This window comes from Protopterus annectens, chromosome 16.part0 (genome assembly GCF_019279795.1).
Source record: "Protopterus annectens isolate FY-2018-M chromosome 16.part0, PAN1.0, whole genome shotgun sequence".
Lineage (NCBI taxonomy): Eukaryota > Metazoa > Chordata > Ceratodontiformes > Protopteridae > Protopterus > Protopterus annectens.
The window spans coordinates 67324995-67348168 of NC_056750.1; the positions used below are offsets into that span (position 1 = coordinate 67324995).

General features: G+C 40.0%; 1 protein-coding gene across 1 annotated transcript in view; it reads left to right on the top strand.

The window, feature by feature from the left end:
- Nucleotides 1-23174, top strand: part of LOC122790513 (solute carrier family 12 member 6-like) — a 1559275-nt gene that overhangs the window by 1112437 nt on the left and 423664 nt on the right. The window contains exon 10 of the mRNA XM_044058063.1: nucleotides 20513-20668. Within this exon, the coding sequence (XP_043913998.1) occupies nucleotides 20513-20668 (156 nt within the window). The remainder of the gene's footprint in view (nucleotides 1-20512; nucleotides 20669-23174) is intronic.

Here is a 23174-nt window from a genome sequence, read left to right on the forward strand (position 1 = left end):
GCTGCTGTTCTTCTTGACAGAAGATGGCTCATGAGAATGATGTTCGATGCTGTGGTTATTCTCTGGAGTCGTTTGGCTGCTGTTCTCCTTGACAGAAGATGGCTCATGAGAATGATGTTTGATGTTTGATGTTGTGGTTATTCTCACTCTTGTCTTTAGAGCACACAGACAGCACCGTCTTCATATGTAGAGCTGAGACAAGCGTTTTAAGTGTCCCTGCATTCCTTCTGAAGAAATGGAAGAGAGATCTTTCCATACTTACCTAAGTAAAGCTATCTGAGGACACAGAAAGAATGTTACTGTGTTTTTTGCATTTCGGTGTAATTTTCAGTTAGCAACTTGTGGAAATAAACTGAAATGCTTGTACAGGAGTGGTTAGAAGGAAGTGGTCTGTGGCACACTAAATGAGGTGTCAGCCACACAGAACAAAGGGAGGTAAACAGTGGACAAGCTGGTTTGAATAATACTAATGCATGTTAAGTATGTAATATTCTATATTTCCTTACACTTTTACAGTTTGTTTCTTTTGAAGACGGATTTCATTTTACTCCCTTGATCAGTTATATTGTAAGCAGTATCTGGCAAACTATGATTCAGCAGTACTTAACAGTCAAGTAAATATTTAAAGTGTCATTTTGTAACTACGGTTTACTGACTAAAAAATAAATTCACGCCATTTTCATAAAAGCACTATGCATCTGCTTGTTTGTCCATAGACACGTTTCAGCCACTGGTCAAGCCAAAGACATATGACAGGTATTGTAAATGGATCAAAACACAAATCTTAATTTCAAGGGCCTTCTCTAGTGGGTAATGGTTGGGATTTCCACTTCTGAGGACCCTCTCTTGGCACTTAATTTTTTATTCTTCTTGACAGACAAGGCACACATAACATGTAAGAGGAGCACAGTTTGGTAGTTTGTATCATAAGTGTCAGCAGTTTAACTCTGCTAATAAAAAAGAAGGTAGTGGAAACTTGAGGGCCTGACTTACACCTTTCAGAGTGACAGCTCTGGAAGGTGACCAGTGCAGAGATTTACAGGAGACTCCCTCTTGTGATCCTGTAGAAGAGCAAGAGTGAAAGGGTAAGATACAAGGAGCTCACATCCAGGCCTAGCCAAATCTTCTTCTCTCAAAGTCTGCCATACACATGCCCTCTGCTCTTCTATTGGCAACAAACTCTCCAACAGCTAGTAAGGAACTGACCTTATTGTTGATCAATTTGTGTGTATGTATCTTTAAGAAGCTATCTAAGGTCTTGCACAAGTGTATAAATACTCATCACGAGCGAGCCTGACTACCATTTGTTCGTAAGCTGTTGAGATGTAAGCATGTATGTCTGTAAGGTCTGTCTGTTAATCGGTTAATTTATATTTTATGATGCTGCTAACACCCTGATGTGTTTCTGTGTAATAAAGCATCTAATTGAACTACCCTGCTGTTCATCATCTATGTTAGAGAGGGACGAGTGACATGGTGTCAGAGTTGACATGTCTAAAAGGACATGGTGTCAGAAGAGGCATGGTCAAAATGACTTGTTGCCAGAAAGAGTTCCAGTTTCTTCAATTTAAGTCCAAAAGACATCCAGTTGGTACTGGAGGAATATACCGGAGTGGATCATCCCTACTGCATGTATAATTCACAAAACAGGTCAGAAACGAATTTCAGATGTTAAAACTTGCTCAAATTATCTTATTTCCAAAATATGAAACAAAGCATACAGAATATCGGATATTGTTAAAAATATTCAAATTAGTATGGAAAATGTTTGAAATAAAGTCCAAATTGCATAAAACTAATAAAATAAGAGGAAACGACCGTATTTTCGATAAGCACGTATTTTTCATATTAATTAAAGATATCCGATTTATCAGAAGTGTATAAAGTGTCCGCATGTTTGTGCAGTATTACGGTAAAGTTATTTCACAAGATACAGCCATTTCAGAGCATATTTTGCAAATTACAGTATTTCAAAGAGTTTGTTGTGCATTTGAATGTTAAGAGCTCTCACAGCACAGCTTGTTCGTACATATTTTTCAGTGTGTTTGTGCATACTTTGTTGACATGGCAGACAGATTTCAAAAACCCAGTGCACTTGTGTTTGATAATAATATTGCACAGAACTGGAGATTGTTTGAGCAAGAGTACAACATTTTCATACAGGCTGCATTTTATGATAAAGATGACTGCACAAAGGCATTTATTCTACTTAATTTAGCTGGGTCAGAAGCCATTTAAAGGGAGTGTTCATATGTGTATGCACCCGCTACCTTTGTGGGATAGGAGGAAAACCGTCAATGTTGTTGTACCGGCTGAGTGAAGGGATGACCATGAGTGCTTAAAATGTAAATTTAGAGAAATGTGTAAGCCCCAGACAAACATTACAATGGAAAGGCACTTTTTACACGAGGGCTCAAAAGTCTGGTGAAATGTTTGCAGCATATTTGACTGATTTGAGAAATAAGGCTAAAACATGCAGATTTGGTGATTATAAGGGATGAGTTGATAAAAGACAGACTTGTGTGTGGTATTAAGGATGATGCTGTGGGAAAGATTTTGCTTTGTGACACACAGTGATTTAACTTTGAATAAGACCATTGAGATTTGCCAGATATATTAACTCACAGAAAAGCACACAAATATGCTTACAAATAAGAGATGCATGCTTCCAGTAACTTCTAGAGCTCATGTTGGTAGCATGCAGCACGTGGTTAAAAGAAACCGGGCCAAGCACATGGCAGAAACTGTTGCCCCTGCAGCACCCACTGGTAAACCCCATAGCTTTCTAGCAAGTTCCTGAGTTTGCACAGTCTCAGTGAAGCACAAGAGTGAGTCAGCAAACTCAAAGAATGGGTCCCGACCCAGTTTCATTGCCAATTGTCATAATTGTTGTGGAAATCACGTCTAAAAAGCAAAAACGTTTAGCTTTTGGTCACCAATGTCACAAATGCAGTAAGTGGAATCATTTCAAGAGGTTTTATAAATCAAAAGGGACACATTCTTTCATTAAAGGGAACATTTCAAGAAACAAGTTGATCAATTAGAAAGCTGTGGCCCTGCTTTTATGTTGATGGTGTGTCCGTGCTTCATGAAACAATTAGTGCAGTAGAATTATGGGCAAAGAATGAAGTCTTTTGTACTGTTCACATAAATGGAAAACCCATAGAGCTCAAAGTCGACACAGGTTCCAAATGCAGTGTTATGTCAGCAGAGACATTTGCCAGTGTGTATAATGGTGAAAGGCCAGATTTGGCAAAGTGTGTGAAGCTTGTTGCTTATGGTGGTGAAGAAATTCAGACTGATGGTTCAGTAGTACTTTCATGTTACTGTGCTGAGAGAAGCTATGACTTGTTATTTTATGTGGTCAAGAGGCACGTCCAGTTATTATTAGGGCTCAGAGACAATTTGAAAATGGGACGTCCATCAGGGTAGCTGGGAAGACCACTTCTCTAATTTCACCCAACATATTTTTTCTACGTATGCTAATCTTTTTGAAGACAAACTAGACAAGCTTCCAGTTGTGTATGCCGTGAAGTTAGACCCAGATGCAAGTCCAGTTATCAGGCCAGCCCGGAAAGTTCCAATAGTTATGCAGGACAGAGCCAAAGGTGAGTTAGACAAAATGGTGCAGCAAGCTGTGATTTTTCCACTAGATGAACCAACTGAGTGGGTATCTTCCATGGTGGTTGCTCATAAGAAAAGCTCAGATGACATCTGAATATGTATTGACCCAAGAGATTTGAACAAAGCACTAAAAAGACTTCATTATCCAATGCGCACAGTCAAAGAAGCTGCAGCTCTGATGCCAGATGCCACTGTTTTTTTCTGTCTTGGATGCAAAGAGTTCATTTTGGCAAATTCAGACTGATAAGAAATCATCATTGCTAACTACTTTCAGTACTCATTTTGGAAAGTACAGATTTTTGAGAATGCCATTCGGGATAAATTGTGCAAGCGAAGTTTTTCAACGTGCAATGGAGCAAATATTTTCTGGGTATCCTTGTATTATAGTAGACGACATACTTGTAGAAACGTGATCTGTGTTGTACTTTTAAGAAGCATTTCCAAGGACGGCATGTGCATATACAGTGGGTATAAAAAGTTTACACACCCCTATTAAAATGCTAGGTTTTTGTGATATAAAAAAATGAGACCACAATAAATCATTTCAAAACTTTTCCCACCTTTAATGTGACCTATAACCTGTACAATTCAATTGAAAAACAAACAAATCTGTTAGGGGAAAAAATATAAAAAATAAAAAAACTTACAATACGCTGGTTGCATAACTGTGCACACCCTTAAACTAATACTTTGTTGTGTGTGCACACCCTTAAACTAGTACTTTGTTGTGTGTGCACACCCTTAAACTAGTACTTTGTTGTGTGTGCACACCCTTAAACTAGTACTTTGTTGTGTGTGCACACCCTTAAACTAGTACTTTGTTGTGTGTGCACACCCTTAAACTAGTACTTTGTTGTGTGTGCACACCCTTAAACTAGTACTTTGTTGTGTGTGCACACCCTTAAACTAGTACTTTGTTGTGTGTGCACACCCTTAAACTAGTACTTTGTGTATGCACACCCTTAAACTAGTACTTTGTTGTGTGTGCACACCCTTAAACTAGTACTTTGTTGTGTGTGCACACCCTTAAACTAGTACTTTGTTGTGTGTGCACACCCTTAAACTAGTACTTTGTTGTGTGTGCACACCCTTAAACTAGTACTTTGTTGTGTGCACACCCTTAAACTAGTACTTTGTTGTGTGTGCACACCCTTAAACTAGTACTTTGTTGTGTGTGCACACCCTTAAACTAGTACTTTGTTGTGTGTGCACACCCTTAAACTAGTACTTTGTTGTGTGTGCACACCCTTAAACTAGTACTTTGTTGTGTGTGCACACCCTTAAACTAGTACTTTGTTGTGTGTGCACACCCTTAAACTAGTACTTTGTTGTGTGTGCACACCCTTAAACTAGTACTTTGTTGTGTGTGCACACCCTTAAACTAGTACTTTGTTGTGTGTGCACACCCTTAAACTAGTACTTTGTTGTGTGTGCACACCCTTAAACTAGTACTTTGTTGTGTGTGCACACCCTTAAACTAGTACTTTGTTGTGTGTGCACACCCTTAAACTAGTACTTTATTGTGTGTGCACACCCTAAACTAGTACTTTGTTGTGTGCACACCCTTAAACTAGTACTTTTGTGTGTGCACACCCTTAAACTAGTACTTTGTTGTGTGTGCACACCCTTAAACTAGTACTTTGTTGTGTGTGCACACCCTTAAACTAGTACTTTGTTGTGTGTGCACACCCTTAAACTAGTACTTTGTTGTGTGTGCACATCTTTAAACTAGTACTTTGTTGTGTGTGCACACCCTTAAACTAGTACTTTGTTGTGTGTGCACACCCTTAAACTAGTACTTTGTTGTGTGTGCACCTTAAACTAGTACTTTGTTGTGTGTGCACACCCTTAAACTAGTACTTTATTGTGTGTGCACACCCTAAACTAGTACTTTGTTGTGTGTGCACACCCTTAAACTAGTACTTTGTTGTGTGTGCACACCCTTAAACTAGTACTTTGTTGTGTGCACACCCTTAAACTAGTACTTTGTTGTGTGTGCACACCCTTAAACTAGTACTTTGTTGTGTGTGCACACCCTTAAACTAGTACTTTGTTGTGTGTGCACACCCTTAAACTAGTACTTTATTGTGTGTGCACACCCTAAACTAGTACTTTGTTGTGTGTGCACACCCTTAAACTAGTACTTTGTTGTGTGTGCACACCTAAACTAGTACTTTGTTGTGTGTGCACACCCTTAAACTAGTACTTTGTTGTGTGTGCACACCCTTAAACTAGTACTTTGTTGTGTGTGCACACCCTTAAACTAGTACTTTGTTGTGTGCACACCCTTAAACTAGTACTTTGTTGTGTGTGCACATAAACTAGTACTTTGTTGTGTGTGCACCCTTAAACTAGTACTTTGTTGTGTGTGCACACCCTTAAACTAGTACTTTGTTGTGTGTGCACACCCTAAACTAGTACTTTGTTGTGTGTGCACCCTTAAACTAGTACTTTGTTGTGTGCACACCCTTAAACTAGTACTTTGTTGTGTGTGCACACCCTTAAACTAGTACTTTGTTGTGTGTGCACACCTTAAACTAGTACTTTGTTGTGTGTGCACACCCTTAAACTAGTACTTTGTTGTGTGTGCACCCTTAAACTAGTACTTTGTTGTGTGTGCACACCCTAAACTAGTACTTTGTTGTGTGTGCACACCCTTAAACTAGTACTTTGTTGTGTGTGCACACCCTAAACTAGTACTTTGTTGTGTGTGCACACCCTTAAACTAGTACTTTATTGTGTGTGCACACCCTAAACTAGTACTTTGTTGTGTGTGCACACCCTTAAACTAGTACTTTGTTGTGTGTGCACATCTTTAAACTAGTACTTTGTTGTGTGTGCACACCCTTAAACTAGTACTTTGTTGTGTGTGCACACCCTAAACTAGTACTTTGTTGTGTGTGCACACCCTTAAACTAGTACTTTGTTGTGTGTGCACACCCTTAAACTAGTACTTTATTGTGTGTGCACACCCTAAACTAGTACTTTGTTGTGTGTGCACACCCTTAAACTAGTACTTTGATGAAGCACTGTTTGATTTAATTACAGCATTGTCTTCTTGTGTAGGAATCAGCATGGCACATCTTGACTTGGCAATATTTGCCCACTCTTCCTCGCAAATGCACTCCAAATCTATCAGATTGTGAGGGCATCTCTTGTGCACAGCCCTCTTTAGGTCACCCCACAGATTTTCTATTGGATTTAGGTCTGGGCCATTCCAAAACTTAAATTTTCTTCTGCTGAAGCCATTCTTTTGTTGATTTGGATGTATGTTTGGAGTCATTGTCATGTTGAAAGGTTAAATTCCTATTCATCTTCAGCTTTGTAGCAGATGCCTGAAAGTTTTGGGCCAAAAGTGACTCGTATTTGGAATTGTTCATAATTCCCTCCACCTTGGCTAAAGCCCCAGTTCCAGCTGAAGAAAAGCAACCCCAAAGCATGACACTGCCACCACCATGCTTCACCGTGGGGTTGGTGTTCTTTTGGTGATGTGTGGTGTTGTTTTTGCGCCAAACGTACCTTTTGGAATTGTGGCCAAAAAGCTTTTAACCTTGGTCTCATCAGACCATAACACATTTTCCCACATGCTTTTGGTAGACTTGATGCATTGTTTTGCAAATTTTATCTGGGCCTGGATGTTTTTCTGTGTAAGAAAAGGCTTCCATCTTGCAACCCTACCCCATAGTTCAGATGTATGGAGAATACGGGAGATTGTCACATGTAGTACACAACCAGTACTTGCCAGAAATTCCTGCAACTCCTTCAGTGTTGCTGTAGGTCTCTTGGCAGCCTCCCTGACCAGTTTTCATCTGGTCTTTTCATCAATTTTGGAGGGACGTCAAGTTATTTGCAACGTCACTGTTGTCCCATATTTTCTCCACTTTTTGATGACTGTCTTCACTGTGTTCCATGGTATATCCAATGCTGTGGACATTTTTTGTACCCTTCTCCTGACTTTATATCTTTCAACAATGAGAGCCCTTTGATTCTTTATAAGCTGTCTGCGAACCATGGCTTTTGCTGTAGCAGGCAACTGGGTAAATGTTAGGAAAATCCTAGTAAGACAGCTGAACTTTATTTGTGGTTAATCAGTCTCTCTAATTGATGGCAGGTGTGTACCCAGTAAGACTGAATGCTGTAATTAAATCAAAAGGTGCTTCAACAAAGTAAGGGTGTGCACACTTATGCAACCAGCTTATTGTACATTTTTATTTTTTATATTTTTTCCACTAACATATTTGTTTTTCAATTGAATTGGACAGGTTATAGGTCACATTAAAGGTGGGAAAAGTTTTGAAATGATTTATTGTGGTCTCTTTTTTTATATCACAAAAACCTGGCATTGTAACAGGGCTGTGTACACTTTTTATATCCACTGTAAATAGCAAGCACATACTCGCTAGCTTAAGTGCCATTTTGAGAGTGCAGCCAGTGTGTGAACATATATGTGTATGATAGCTAGTTTGTTTATAAGTTAAAGTTATTTAGCCTTATTTCTTGCATGTTTGTACATGATAAAGATGCTTGAACATAACCTACAATGTTCGTCTACTTCATCCTTACTAGATGAGCGACATGGTGTCAGAACCAGGATTCCTGAAACTGCTTTTCAGAGCCACGAGGTGCAGAGTCAGCAGTGAAGGTAAACTAAGTGAAACAAATGCAAAAAAGGGTCAGAAACAAATAAAAGGTAATGAAAACTTCCACAAATTATTTATTTTATAAAAAAGGTAAAACAGAGCATTACAAGGCCACAGAACGCATTATTAAGCAAACGGATAACACAGAAATGTTTATTAAGCAAATGAGTAGCATGACAAGTTGGGCAAACTTCCAGTCGTGTATTGTATGAAGTTAGACCCGGAGATCAGTCGTGTATTGTATGAAGTTAGACCTGGAGATCAGTCGTGTATTCAATGAAGTTAGACCCGGAGATCAGTCGTGTATTGTATGAAGTTAGACCCTGAGATCAGTCGTGTATTGTATGAAGTTAGACCCGGAGATCAGTTCAGTAGTCAGACCAGCAAGAAAAGTTCCGATAGCCATGCAGAATAAAGTCAGAGCTCAGTTTGATAAAATGGTGCAGCAGGTGTAATTTGTCCAATTACAGAACCTACTGTATGGGTGTCGTCCATGTTAGCAGCGCACAAAAAAAGGTTCAGACGAAATCAGAATATGCATTGACCCAAGAAATTTGAAGAAAGCATTAAGGATGCCTCATCATCCTATGCATACAGTCCAAGAGGTTGCTGCTGTAATACTGAATGCCACAGTTTTTTCTGTCTTGAATTCAAAAAGCTCATTTTGGCAAGTGATGCTTGATCGCAAATCTTCATTACTGACTATATTTAGTACCCCATTTGGCAGATATAGATTCTTCAGGATGCCATTTGGAATAAATTCTGCAAGTGAAGTCTTTCAACATGTAATGGAGCAAATATTTTCAGGTTATCCTTGTGCCATAATAGTAGATGATTTGTTAGTTGGAGGCAATGGTGAAGCAGAGCTTGACAGAAATGTTAAGAAAGTTCTAGACAGAGCAAGTGAAGTCAACTTAAAGTTCAGTCCTCTGAAGTGCAAATTCAGACTACCAGAAGTTACATATGTAGGTCATTTGTTTACTAGCATTGGCTTGAGACCAGACTCGTCCAAGCAAGCAGCCATTCTTGAGATGCCATCACTGGATAATGTTCCAGCTCTACAATGTTTCCTAGGCATGGTCAAGTATTTAGGCCAGTTTATACCAGACTTCAGTGAGTTGAGAGCACCTTTGAGAGAGCTAACACATAAGAATGTTACATGGTCATGGTTAGAACATCAGCAGACAGCATTTGAAGACCTTAAGCAGAAAATAGCTACTCCAACTACATTAAGATACTATGATGTCAGTAGACCAGTAACTCTTTCCTGTGAAGCTTCAAAATTTGGTTCTAGGCGCAGTCATACTTCAAGAGGAGAGACCAGTAGCCTATGCATCTAGAACACTGACCCAAACTGAGATGCAGTATGCTCAGATTGAACCCATAGTATTTCCATGCTCCAAGTTTAGTGATTATATTTATGGTCGAGCTATTCAAATTGAAACTGGTCATCAGCCTCTAGTTACTATTCTAAAGAAGCCTATGCATTCTGCTCCAGCGAGATTACAAAGAATGATGCTCAGATTGCAAAAGTACAATTTCAAATTGGTCTACACAAAAGGCAGACTTCTTTACCTGGCCTGATACCTTATCCAGGTCGGCCAGAAATACCACAGAACAGCGTGATGCAGAGAAGTTTGACTTTGATGTCAAGGAAGTGCTTCATTTTTCTACCACGAGACTTGATGAGCTGACAGATTATATAAAGACTGATCCAATTTTGCAAAAGGTCAACCACTGCAATAATGTTGGATGGCCATCAAAAATCTAGTGTACCACCTGAAGTGCAAATTATTTTTCCTTACCGAGATGAGATGTTGATGGAAGATCGCATTATTTCCAAAGGTCCTAAAATTGTTCCTGCTTCCTTACAACAAAAATATATCCAGATTTTGCATTGTTGTCACCCAGGTTCCGAAAGTACCAAAAGATGGGCGAGAGGACTAGTAATTTGTCTTTCTCTAGCAAAAGATATTGATAAAGTACTTTCTTCTTTTTCAGTGTGCAGTAGCACTAAACCACATTTGCAAAAAGAACCACTTCTGCTAAGTCAGGTTCCTGAACTACCTTGGTCAAGCCACTGATATATTCGAGTGGAATAATCGGCATTAGTTAGTGTTGGTTGACTCTTATTCGAACTGGTTTGAGATTGCTTTGTTGCCTAACCTAACATCCACTTTTGTTACTACTAAGTTGAAACATCATTTCTCAGTCCGTGGTAGTCCACATAAGCTTATCTCTGACAATGGTACTCAATTTACCAGTCAATTGTTTCAGAAATTTGCAAAAGAATGTGACTTTGTACATGTTACTAGTAGTCCAGAATACCCACAGTCGAATGGACTAGCTGAACATGCAGTACAGAGTGAAAAGCAATTACTAGAGAAGTCAAAGCATGATAATACCCATGACTTTTTGAATTTACTCAATCTCAGAAACATACCCCATGAGGATATACTTGGCTCGCCTGCTCAGAGACTTCTATCTAGCAAACCAGAACAACTTTGTCAGTTCCAGTTTATTGAGGCCTAAAGCTAAAAACAACAAAGCAATCAAAGCCCAATTGTTCAGAAAGCATTCTTTCCAGAAGTCCAGCTATGACAAATCGAGCAGATTTCTTCCCCCATTGAAAGAAGGAGAGACAGTGAGGATGCAAATGGCGAAAGGTTTTGACCGGCTTGGTCAAGTAACAAGTATATTTGCAGAGCGAAGATCCTACTTTGTGAAATCAGAGGATGTGGAGTACAGTAGATATCGCAGACATCTTCGTCCTGTATCAGAATTGATATCGCAGCATTTTTCCTGTGATACAGACTCTAGATCTCAGAGCAACCCAGATAATGTTCCTGTTGCAGAACGTCTTAACTTCTACGTCCATTTCTGATGATGTTCCTGATGTCCCTAAAGCTGGATATTCAGCAGAGACAGTCCCAGTTTCTAGACCTAATTCTAATTTCTATGTGACACGATTTGATCGTATTTCCAAACCTAGTGTGAAATACACAGCAACCTGGACATAATTGTCTATATGTATCTAGTTCTGTATAATTGTATGACAAATAATTATTTTGTGTCAATTGCATGTCGATCAATGTCGTCAATAATGCATGACTCATTCCTCAAAGAGGGAGGATGTAGAGTAGTGTGCTATGTTGTACCTTTAAGAAGCGTTTCCAAGGACAGCACATGCTAGCTTCAGTGCCATTTTGAGAGGGTAGCCAGAGTGTGAACATGTATGTCTGTGATAGCTAATTTGTTTATAAGTTAGTTAGCCTCATTTGTGATGTGCTTGTACATAATGCTTGATAAGAACCCACAATGTTCGTCTGCTTCATCCTGACTAGACGAGCTACAATTACTAGTAGGAGATAATGGTGAAGCCGAGCATGACAGAACCCTCAGTCAAGTTCTGGAAAGAGCACGTCAAGTGACTCTTCAGCTCAAACCACAGAAATGCAAATTGAGGCTACAAGAAGTTACTTATATTGTTCATTTATTTACCAGTTCAGGCCTACAACCAGAGCCTTCTAAGCAAACAGCCATTTTTGAGATGCTACCTCCAGACAATGCTCAAGCCCTGCAACGTTTTCTTGGCATGGTTAACTATCTAGGCAAGTTCATTCCAGACTTGAGCCAACTTTCAACACTGCCCAGAGAGCTGACATATAAAGATGTATCCTGGTCTTGGTTAGAAGAGCAGCAAAAAGCATTTGTTGAAACAGAAAATTGCCAGTCCACCATCTCTCAGATACTATGATGTTCACAAGCCAGTCACTCTTTCATGTGATGCTTCGAGATTTGGTCTTGGGGCAGTCATTCTACAAGAGGATCAACTTGATGCCCATGGATCGAGAAATCTTACCCAAACTGAGATGCAGTATGCCCAGATCGAGAAAGAGCTTTTGGCAATTGTGTTTGCATGTTCAAAGTTCCAGGATTATGTTTGTGGTAGACCTATCCAGAACAAAACAGACCACCAGCCTCTAGTCACTGTCTTGAGAAAGCCTATGCATACAGCTCCAACCAGATTGCAACGTATGATGTTGAGATTGCAAAAGTATAATTTCACTCTTGTCTACAAGAAAGGTAAACTTCTTTATCTTGCTGATACATTATCCAGATCACCGAGATACACCACTGAACAGCATGAGAATGAGAACCGTGATTATGAAGTCATGGAAGTGAAACATTTTTCTTCCACACGTCTTGATGAGCTGAGAGATCACACAGCCACAGATCCAGTTTTTCAGAGGCTCAGCCACTTTATTCAACAAGGATGGCCATCAAAACAGTCTAGTTTACCTCAAGAAGTGCAACCTTATTTTCCATACAGAGGTGAGATTTCGTCTCACAGTGGTATCATTATGAAAGGTCTGAACGTAATTGTTCCAAAGTCCTTGGAAGAAGAGTACATTACTATCTTGCGTCATGGTCACCCAGGAGCAGACTCTACCAAAATAAGTGCAAGAGGACTAGTATTTTGGCCTTCTATGTCACAAGACGTTAAGAGAGTACTTTCATCTTGTTCTGTATATAATAGTACAAAGCCACATCAACAGAAGGAACCACTTCAGCTAAACCAGATTCCTGGACTACAGTGGTCGAGTCCTCACAAAGTTATTTCAAACGGTGGCACACAGTTTACAAGCCAACAATTCAAAAAATTTGCCAAAGAGTGGAACTTTACTCGTGTAACAAGTAGCCAAGCAGTCAAATAATTGGGCAGAACGTGCAGTTCAAAGTGCAAAACAGTTACTAGAAAAGTCAAAATGAGACAATAGTGATTTTTCATGAATCTCTTGAATCTCAGAAATATTCCTCGTGATAAACAGCTTGGTTCACCTGCACAAAGACTTCTGTCGAGACAAACCAGAACCACGTTAACAATCAGTAGTCAATTGTTGGTTCCATGTGTCAAGAACAACAGGTTAGTGAAAACCAATCTGTTGAAGAAGTGTTTAACCCAGAAGTCCTGCTATGATAAAACCAGCAAACCACTCAATCCATTACGAAAAGGAGAAGTGGTAAGGATGCAAACGTCCAAAGGTTAAGATCGGATTGGAGTCATGAAGAATATTTGCTCAGAGCCAAGATCGTACATTGTGGAATTACAAGCGGTAGAGTTTAGGCAGAATCGGAAACAGTTGATGCTGGTGTCCGAGCCTATACCACAACACATAGTGTGTGAGAAAGACTCTTTATCTCAGTGTGAGTTGTCCAGTGTTCCAGTTCGAGGAAGTTCCAGAGAATACTCCCATTCCTGTGATGAATCCAGAAGGTCCTGATACAAGTTGTTAACTGAAGACTGCCCCTGTTTCTAAATCCAGTCTAGATTATGTTACCAGATCCGGTTGCATCTCTAGACCATGTTATAGATACACAGCAACTTGGACATGAACATTGTGTTTGTTTCTAATGTCTATAGTAATGCATGTGTAACTCTAATATTGTTTTTATATAGGGCAATCTTTTTAAGATTGAGGATGTAGATCAATGTGTGTGTATGTACTTTTAAGAAGCTGTCCCAAGAGCTTGCACAAGTGTATAAATACTGAGCATGTGCCAGCCTGACTGCCGTTTTGTAGTAAGCTGTTGAGATGTAAGCATGTATGTAATGTCTGTCTGTTAATCAGTTTGTTTATATTTTGTAATGCTGCTATCCATCCTGATGTGTTTCTGTGTAATAAAGCATGTAAACGAACTACCCCACCTGTTCATCATCTCTGTTGGAGAGGGACAAGCTACACTTATGTTATAGAAACACAAAGAAGTGTCCCCACAGTAGTCACCCTTAAAAACCTAGTTAAATGTCTGAATGCCACCTATTCCATGCCTGAACATGTTGTTACTCAGTTTGGTCAAGTGGAGCAGGCTCTTAAGGTCCCTAATGAGGTTCTGTGGTCAAATCCAGGCCCAGGAACCATTCTACTGCTGCCCACTTCTGTGTTGTTGCGTCACTAGCAAGAGTCACTGCAGCTGTTGTTTTTCTTGATGTACTCCACATATGACCACACCCAGGACAGTAGATGCTTGACTTCTGATGTCTGGTGGTATATGTTTGTACAGGAGTAGCACTATATCTTTGGGAATTTATCCTGCTGTTGGCCCAAGGCTCCGTTCCATCCTGTCATGGTCTAATGCCAACTCTAATGTGCACTTGTTCTCTTACTGGGCAACTGTCACCGGAACTTACCTGAACCTTTGAATATGCCTATCCCAAGGCATCAAGTGAGAGCAAAAGTCCATCTGCTGGTAAGAAAAACGTCTCTTTTCCTCTTTGAATTCATCTAGGAAGAGGTTCAGAGGGGTCTGAGGTCCTTGCTTCAATGACACACACAGATAATGAGGCACCCCTTTCCTGTAGCACTGATGACCTGACTTCAGACTATAGGCAACTGCAGCCGACGCAAAAAAACTTTGACTCTGGTATTAGGGCTGACTGAGGGCTACCACAGCAGGGATAACCCACAGGTGATGACTGCAACAGTGAATACACTTATGGTAAGTGTACAGAACTGTACTTTCTGAGATACGGCAGTATATATATATAGATATATATATATATATATATATATATATATATATATATATGTATGTGTGTGTGTGTGTATATATATATATATATATATATATATATATATATATACACACACACACACACACACACACACACACACACACACACACACACGCACACACGCACATATGAGTATATGTGTGTGTGTGTGTGTGTGTGTGTGTGTGTGTGTGTAGGTCCCTGTCAGTTGATTGAGTTTTCAGACACTCGAAATTCATACAGTCGAGACCATATGATCGCGTTTTTGAACTAGAACCTCTTTGCCTTGACCTTAGTGTTCACCTGCAATTTCGATCATTACTTCATATGATGGGTTTGCCAGAGCCATCATCTCCTTGTGGAGTTAGAGGCAGGGGACTCTGTCTCCCTTGTGGTCCCGTGGGAAAGGGATTTTGAAGATCCTAAGGTCTTTGTTTCTGAAACAGACAAGGATAATGAAATGTCTACTCCTTAAGCTACTGCACAGTAGTCACATCTTTGTGCGGTCTCACGTGCTTAAAAAGGCCACTTTGGGTTCTCGAGTTATTTTTGTCTTTACTCTGGAAGTGGTTAAATTGGTATCAGGGAAGAAAAGTGAAGACCCATAAAACCTGTCTATAAGGGTGCCTTTTAAGGAGCATAGAAACATCCAGAATAATGTGTTTGTAAGAAAGCAAATACACTCTAGAATCCCCGAAGATTGTGGAGTGACATCCTGAAAAGGCATTCTAGAGCAGATTCCTTTTTATTATGTCAGCAGTCCAACATGTGTCACATAGGTCACACCTTCTGCTTTGCCTTCAGATAAAAAGTCTAGACCTGTAGACAGGCCTGGCTGGAGGGTTTTCAACTGTGGAGTATTGGGACTTAGACCCCTTAACTGTCTGTCTCACCTGTCTCAGTTTGGGTCTCCTCTTGTGGACCAGGTTCTGGAGAAGTTAGCTGTGCTTCCTGATTCTAGAGATAATTGAATCTCTAGGGAAGACTGTCATGATAATTTCTGTAATCAGCTTCTATTCAGGCTGCTGAAGCTTTGACTGTGTTGGTGCTGTGGTCAGGACTGCGGTATGTATGTAGTATGTGTGGGCACTGGATGGCATTGCACAGGCTGTCCTTCTGTAAGGATGAGCTGAGATAGGGCCATTAGGGGAGTCCCCTTCTATGGTAACGTCATTTTTGGGCAGATGTCACGTAAACTAGTTGTAGACTTCAGAAAGGGAAGACTGTTGCTGACAGTCTTGGAGGGTCTGTACAGTGCTTCTTTCTTTTCCCCCTAAGCCCACCTTGTATCCAGTGAGGACAAAGAAGAAGAAGAAAATGTTTCTTGGGCTGAGGAGGGTCTGTAAGCTGTAGGCACTGTGCTTCCACCATCCCAACCCATAAAATCTACCGGGGACAATTCTTCTGGTACCTCATCAGGAGTATCTGTGGGAGACATTTCTCCATGTGCCCCAGTTTGCTGAACCATTACCACAAGCTGGTGGATTCTAAATATGGTGTTTGAAGACCACATCTTTAAGAGTTGTTAAATCCTCCTCACAAAGAGCATTCCTAAGTGGCCAGGTTGTCTCTGTGGAGTTCATGGATCATGCTTACATCTTGCTATGTAGAGAAATATGGAATTGTTTCACCCACTGCAGAAAGACTGGAGGCTGTATTCCTCATTCTGAATAAGCAGGAGATTTCTGTATCATACTGGACTTCAGTGGCTTCGGCACACACGTGATATTTTACATTCCAGATGGTGACCGGAATGTTCTACAACAAAACATGTCAGTGGTATCATTGGGTATAATGGACACTTTTTGACAACACTGCCTGTGGCTGTTCCAGGAAAATACTTCAGTTCACTCTGTGTGGGCTTCAGTTTCTGCACTGAATATTGCCATTTGGTCTCCTGTTTTTGACTATCTTCAGTTTCTGCACTGAATATTGCCATTTGGTCTCCTGTTTTTGACTATAGTGTTTACAGAGCTGCTTATCATTGTATGAGATGCCTTTCAGGAGAAGAAATTGTGTTTTCCCCTTTGTGATTGTCATTTATGTTTTACTTCCTGGGTTTTGCGGTAAACTGGGAGAAGTTGTATCTGGTCCCAGTACAAAGAATTATTTTATATGGATGAAGATAGGCATTGCGCAGTGAAGGTAATTTTCTGTACTTGGAGAAAGCCCAGGAAGTCATGGCTTTAGCAATGTGGTACACTGGAAAGTAGAATTATGAACCCTCCTGGACAAATTTAGGGTTGTAACTGTACAGTTTGCCTGGTTCCACATGAGGGTCTTGCAGAAAACATCAAGCACTAGACTCTGCAAACTTGTCATGCTGTCATAGACTTTATTTGGGTGTCATACTCCCATCACAGGGATCCAAAATGAAGGACAACTCCCACCAGTGTTAGTATGGACCTTCCCTTCCTGTAGGTGAAACGGTTGCAGTATTTGATGATGGATGCTGTGATAATTGGTTGGGTATCTGACTTAAGCCCCTCTACATAGGGACAAGTGAGCTGAAACTGCTTCAAGCTGCAGACCCCCTCCTGCTAAGGTCCAGTAAATAGGCTGTGGTGTGATAAGTAAATAAAAAAAGGTGACATGCAATTGTACTTCCCAGGCTGCAAGATTATACAAGTCTGGCAGTGTCCATAAACTTAGACATGCTTTTAATGCTGTACACATGCTTGGGAAAGTGAACATACTGTTGAACTCCCTAATCCACAGTCTTTGTTGAACTCCCTAATCCACAGTCTCGGTTTTTTCTTTGCAGTGCTGATAAGGATGATGTGTTTGGTTGTCAGGGTCTTTTGGGAGTAGGACATCATACAGATCATATTGCCAGTGTGTCAGAAGGCAGTCCTTCAGCAGGGCAAGGGGGGAGTTGATGGTCATCAGAGTCCCCCTCTCTTGGCTAGGGAGCTTTTCCCGCTGATTCAGCACCTTCTAGCTAAGTTCAGACCAACGTTTGTTTCTTTTCTTTTTGCATCATGGTGGCCAAGAATGGTTTGTATTTGGGCTGGCAATACAGAAACCTGAGTACAAGCTAAGGACGTCCTCATTGCTTGGGGCAGCAATGACTTCACCTTAGTGTTCAGCTGCTTCTGTAGGTCTCAGTTTTCCAGTAGATGTTCAAACTACCAGAAAGTCTTCCACTCATCCAAGAAGTGTTCTGACTGGAAGAGATTTTCTCTTGGGTGAAGATGCAGAAGTATTGCCTTAGTCGTTTAGTGTGCAGGGAGTCTTGATCTGTCTAAGGTACATGATTAACGTGGATTTTAGTTGTTGTGACCCAACACAGCAATTTGTAATTGGATTCTGCATATCTGCTTACCTTTGAAGAGTTCTTCTCCTGAGGGCCTTTAATTAAATGTTGTCATGCTTGTCTGTCCTCCATTTGAACTTGATGGTTTACCACACATGAAGTTCACCTTATAAAAGATGTTTTTCTTGGTCACCCTCACCTTGTCATGTAGTTTCTCAATACATGAACATATCTTTACAGAACTTTCAGAAAGGATATGGACATCCTAAGAACTGTTGTACTGGTTTTGAAACTGTCCTTAAATCAGTCTATTTTCTTTCAGTATTAGTCTTGTGGGGCGTGGGCAGGAATGACACTTCATATCTTGGATGGCAGCTTAGGTTCCATATGAATAGGATGCATGCATTCAAAATGCAGTCTAGTTGTCTGTGTCCTTTGCTGTTTGTAAGGAAAGGCTAGCAGTAACTAAACAGGCCACCTTCAAGCAGACTGCCATATGCACAGCCTGTAGCCACCAGGTGGGTAACCACCCACTGGAATGTAGTTTCATCGAAACCCACGCTATCAGAGTGTAGGTTCTTCCACTGCTTTTTGCAGGAATGTCTTCATGTTGTGCATTTGTGCTATGGCCACTTTATCATTTCATTTTGTCATGGTTCCAGGAGTTGGTCCTCCTTTGTTAGTTCATATATCAGCCTTCTGAGCTCTTGCAGTTTTGAGTCCCCTTCTGCTCTGTTTTCTAAGAGAAGCTTAATGTAGGCTTCTTAAACGTCTTCCCAAAAGCCACCTAGTGCAGATATGTTGTCACTGAATCAGCTGATGTGGGACCCCCTCCCCCTTCAGTTGTGTATCACCCTACTGCCACCTCTGTTTTAGGATCACCTCTCCAGTCTTCACCAAGTGGATGCATTTTCCTGTAAATCAGCTTGATGCAGTAATGCTGTATTGTCTTTAATGTGATTGTTGAATGGGTACAGGGCATTCAGAATTTGGAGCACACGACACCATGGAATGCAAAGGAATGCAAAGGCAGGGAGGAATGGATGACCCTGAATGCAGAAACTAGAAAAGTTCTGCAGGGGGTTTCTGACAAACAGTGCTTTTTCTTGGCTGTATATTGGTACGTTTCTTACTGTGATTCTACATTTATAATTTAAACAAGTCCACATTTTCCTGTTGCTTGCAGTGATTTAAAAAACACACTGTGCAAGTGAAGATTTTACTGCTGATTTGATTCAAAAAGTCACTATCATGTCGTTTTAAATATTGTTATCCATGTGTTTGTCTTTTTGTTACTGTTTCTAGTGTTAGGCCAGTGTATTCCTACAGTAACGTGTTGGCACAGTCCATATAACTGTGTAATGCAGGTGTTGTGAGCATGTGTGTTGTTGTTGTACTGTATCTGCTCAGGTAATGTCCAAAACACATTTAAGGCACTGTAATTCCACTGATGTGTCTGGAGCGTTTCTCCCCAGGCCTCTGCTGAAAACAGGCTCTGTCCTAATTGGACTTTCATGGTCAACAAATGTTAAATAAAGAAATACATAAATAAATGTGAGTGAAATTCTAAAAAAAACATGAAAACAAAAACACAAATCTTCTGTATTTGATTTAAAAACTGAACAAAACTGAAATGTGAAACATGGCATTCCTGTAAAAAGACATTTCTGTAAAAAAAAAAAAAAAAAAAAAAAAACTTTTGAAGTGCTCAGTTACACATGGCAGAATTAACTTCATTATGCACTGTATGCTTTTAAATTTTTTCCATATTTTCACTCCGGTGGTTGCTTACAGAATGTAACATATATGGGTGGGGCAAAAGAAGCAGCTGTCCCACTTGCAAGATGCCACGTTACCCGTTCAGGAAGTTCATTTCTTATTTTCTTCTTTTTAAGTAGCTGCATTTCTGAATGCTGGTACAAAAAGGTGCTTCTGCTGCTTGTGTTTAGCAAGCTGTTTGCTACAATTGTTTTTTTTCCGCTTTTCACGTGAAGAGCTGGGGGAGCAGAAGTGGGAATGGATTCTGGAGTAGTGTGCCAGACTAGGAGAGTGAACTTTTTTTTGTGGTTCTCACCAAAGAGCTGAGGAGTCGGGGCTCTGGTTGAGCTATGGGTCTTAGTCAGACAAGGTACAACAAGTAACAGAGGTACTCCTGTGACAGGTAGATCACTGTACTGAGAATGTGAATGTATGAAGGCATCTGCTTTTAATCTGTTTGAATGATGTTTACTCAGGGTATCAGATGCATTTTATTCTGTGTACTGAGTTTAGTCACCTAGAGGTAAACAGAAAAGCTGATGCTCCCTTATGAGAAGAAATGTTAATAGAAAGGCATTTTAGTTTTTTTTGGAATAGATAGTGTGATAATATTCTTTCAATCAGTTTCTTTCTACATGTCTGCAATTTTCAACTCCTGTCATTTTTCCCCCTTCTTAGACAACTTGTATTCCACCTATTTGAGCAAGGGGGATCCCCTGGAAAAAGCATCTTTGCCTTCAGTCGGTTTACCAGAAAGCCTCTCACACTTCGTTACTGCAGACATTGCTACCTCATTCACTGTTTTGGTTGGCATCTTCTTCCCATCTGTTACTGGTAAGGCCTGTCATTTTTAAAAGGATTTTATTTGCAGATGTTTGTATGACCATATGTGTTTTCTTTAATTATTCAGTACTGAGAAATGTGTCTGATTTTAAACAGGTAGACCCAAGCAGAATAAATTGAAGAAGGTACTGTAATCTTCGTTCTGAAATTGATCTTCCTACAGCTGTCCCACTGTCACAGAGAGAAAATTTCCACCTGCAATGCTGGCTACCCAAGTTTATTAGCAGGCAACTTTCATAGACCTGTATTTGAGGGGAGGGAATTGATAGCTTATGGGTGGTGTATCCTTGGCGGGGGGAGTAGAAAAGGACCAGCTTGGCAGTCCACCAGAGTGATGGTTTGGCCACCCTTGTGAGCATAATTAGGTAAGATGAGAAGCAAGTGGGGTGTCAGCATATGAAACTGCACACTTTCACATCCACTTCAGCATGTGCTGTGAAAAATGCAAGGGGGATCTAGCTGAGCGTAGTGAAAAAAAATAAACATTATTTAGCCTTTCACTCTTACAGGCATTAAATGGACAGTGTTTTTCTGGGTGTCATCTCTGACATCAACATGTGAGGGAGCAAACTGTAATTTAAAAATGTCTACACTCCACAGTCTGAATTTCATTAAAGGAAATACGTGCCTGTCCACATATTCTATACTGACTGGCTCTCAGAGTTGACAAAAACATTTATGTCAGTATTTTGAATATAGGCAAGTCATTAAGCAGATAGAGTGGAGAACATAGTAAATATGTTTACCACTGATTTAAGGAAGGAACCCTACAGCCTACCTCCTGATTTTGTCTAAAGAGGTCATAGTGGGCATGTCTGCTGGTATTCCTACCCCATTCCTGTCTGCTTTGTCTTGCAGCCCAAAAGAATTAGGACTATCCATGGTCTTAGTTAAGTCTTTTTTTGTTCACACTGAGGCAGGACACATGTCTGAAAGCTTTGTGTTTTATTAAAGAAGTTTTGTTGTATTGAAGCTGCTGTCAATTGTTTCCTTACACTGGAAATTTTTGTGTTTGACATGCTCTTAGTTAAGCAATCTCTGTGTGGTGCAGAGACGCCACACTGGGAATCCCTTTTAAATCTTCAGGGACAGGATAAATGATTTTCATATATGTTGCTTGTGCTTGGAATCACCAGAGGAATGAAGCTATATGGCAGTAATTCCACCCTGCTGTTATTCGGTCTTAAACATTCTTAGGTGGGGAGTCTGAGTTATTGCAGTGTCTTTTTGGGCCACCCACATGTAAAATCATTAACATGGGAGGCAAGTAACCCACTGACTTTGGCATCTTCATTGTACCAGCAGAAGGCATCAGACTTCATCTCTGGTATTTTTCTGTGGTATTCAGCATCGTGTCATTCATTTTTTGTACCACTCAGTTGAAGTATTTGCCAATCTGTAGACACATTTTTTGTTCCACAGTACCCCCCCCCCCCCATACTTTGCTGCACAGGGAGGTTGAATGTAGATGTTACAAGATGATTCAGTTTTCTGTAAGAAAAGTGACTTAGTATCCATGGTGCGTGATTACCACCATTAGTGACAAAACACTGGCAATTTTAATGACTCTGGGGAGCTTGTGGGGTAATGTTTAGAAAGCTGTGAAATGTGCAGTTTCTCAAAACCTTTAGCCACTGAACAAGCTTTGTACACAATGCCTGTAAATCTCTCTTTTTTGGACATGTTTGCTTCATGAAAACACACTTTTGTGTAGTGCCTTTAATGTCTTTAAAGTCTTCCTAGACTTATGTTTTTAATATTTTTCTATGTTTTTAATATTTTTCTTTTGCTTAGTTCCTTTTTTGCCTTCAGAAGAGACGGTCTCCACCTGTAGCACATACTATTCTAGTTTTAGGTTAGCTGGCCCACTATCTAGTGGTTTCTCGCAGAGGTTGGTGACAGTCGATCATAACTTCGTACATTATTTAACTCAGTGTAAAGGAATACTGCATGGCTTTACTTCTTCTTCATCAATGCATTCTGTATCACGTTAGTTGTCTTTGACTCATTTTACTTTCTGCCTTGAAATGTAAAAATTATCACTTATGTGGAGGTAGCAGACACTTAGCTCTGTAAGTCCATGACTACAGTTGCATTGTTTGTTGTAAACAGTAACAGTCCCTTAGTTGGCCAAGGTTTACAGCTGTTGCATTGTATGCATGTTTCAATTATTCACAATCTTTTATAAAACAGATATAACCATATGTACATTTTATTAACTTTTGTTTTGTTTTGTTTTTTGTGCTGTTGTGTTTTCTGCGACAGAATCACACTTTCAAGTGGATTGTTTTGTTTTTTCTTATCAAGGATGTTAATACAGTAACATCTTGAAGTTATTAGTTCTAATCTGAGTAGGTGTCTAAACATTGCTGCTTTGTAATTTTCTTAGACAGCTCTTTTCAAAGACATTTTAATGAGTAATACAAGAATGTATATTGCAACTGTTTCTGTTTTAGTCTAACATTTTGTTTGACCAGTTTTCACTGGAATTGATTTT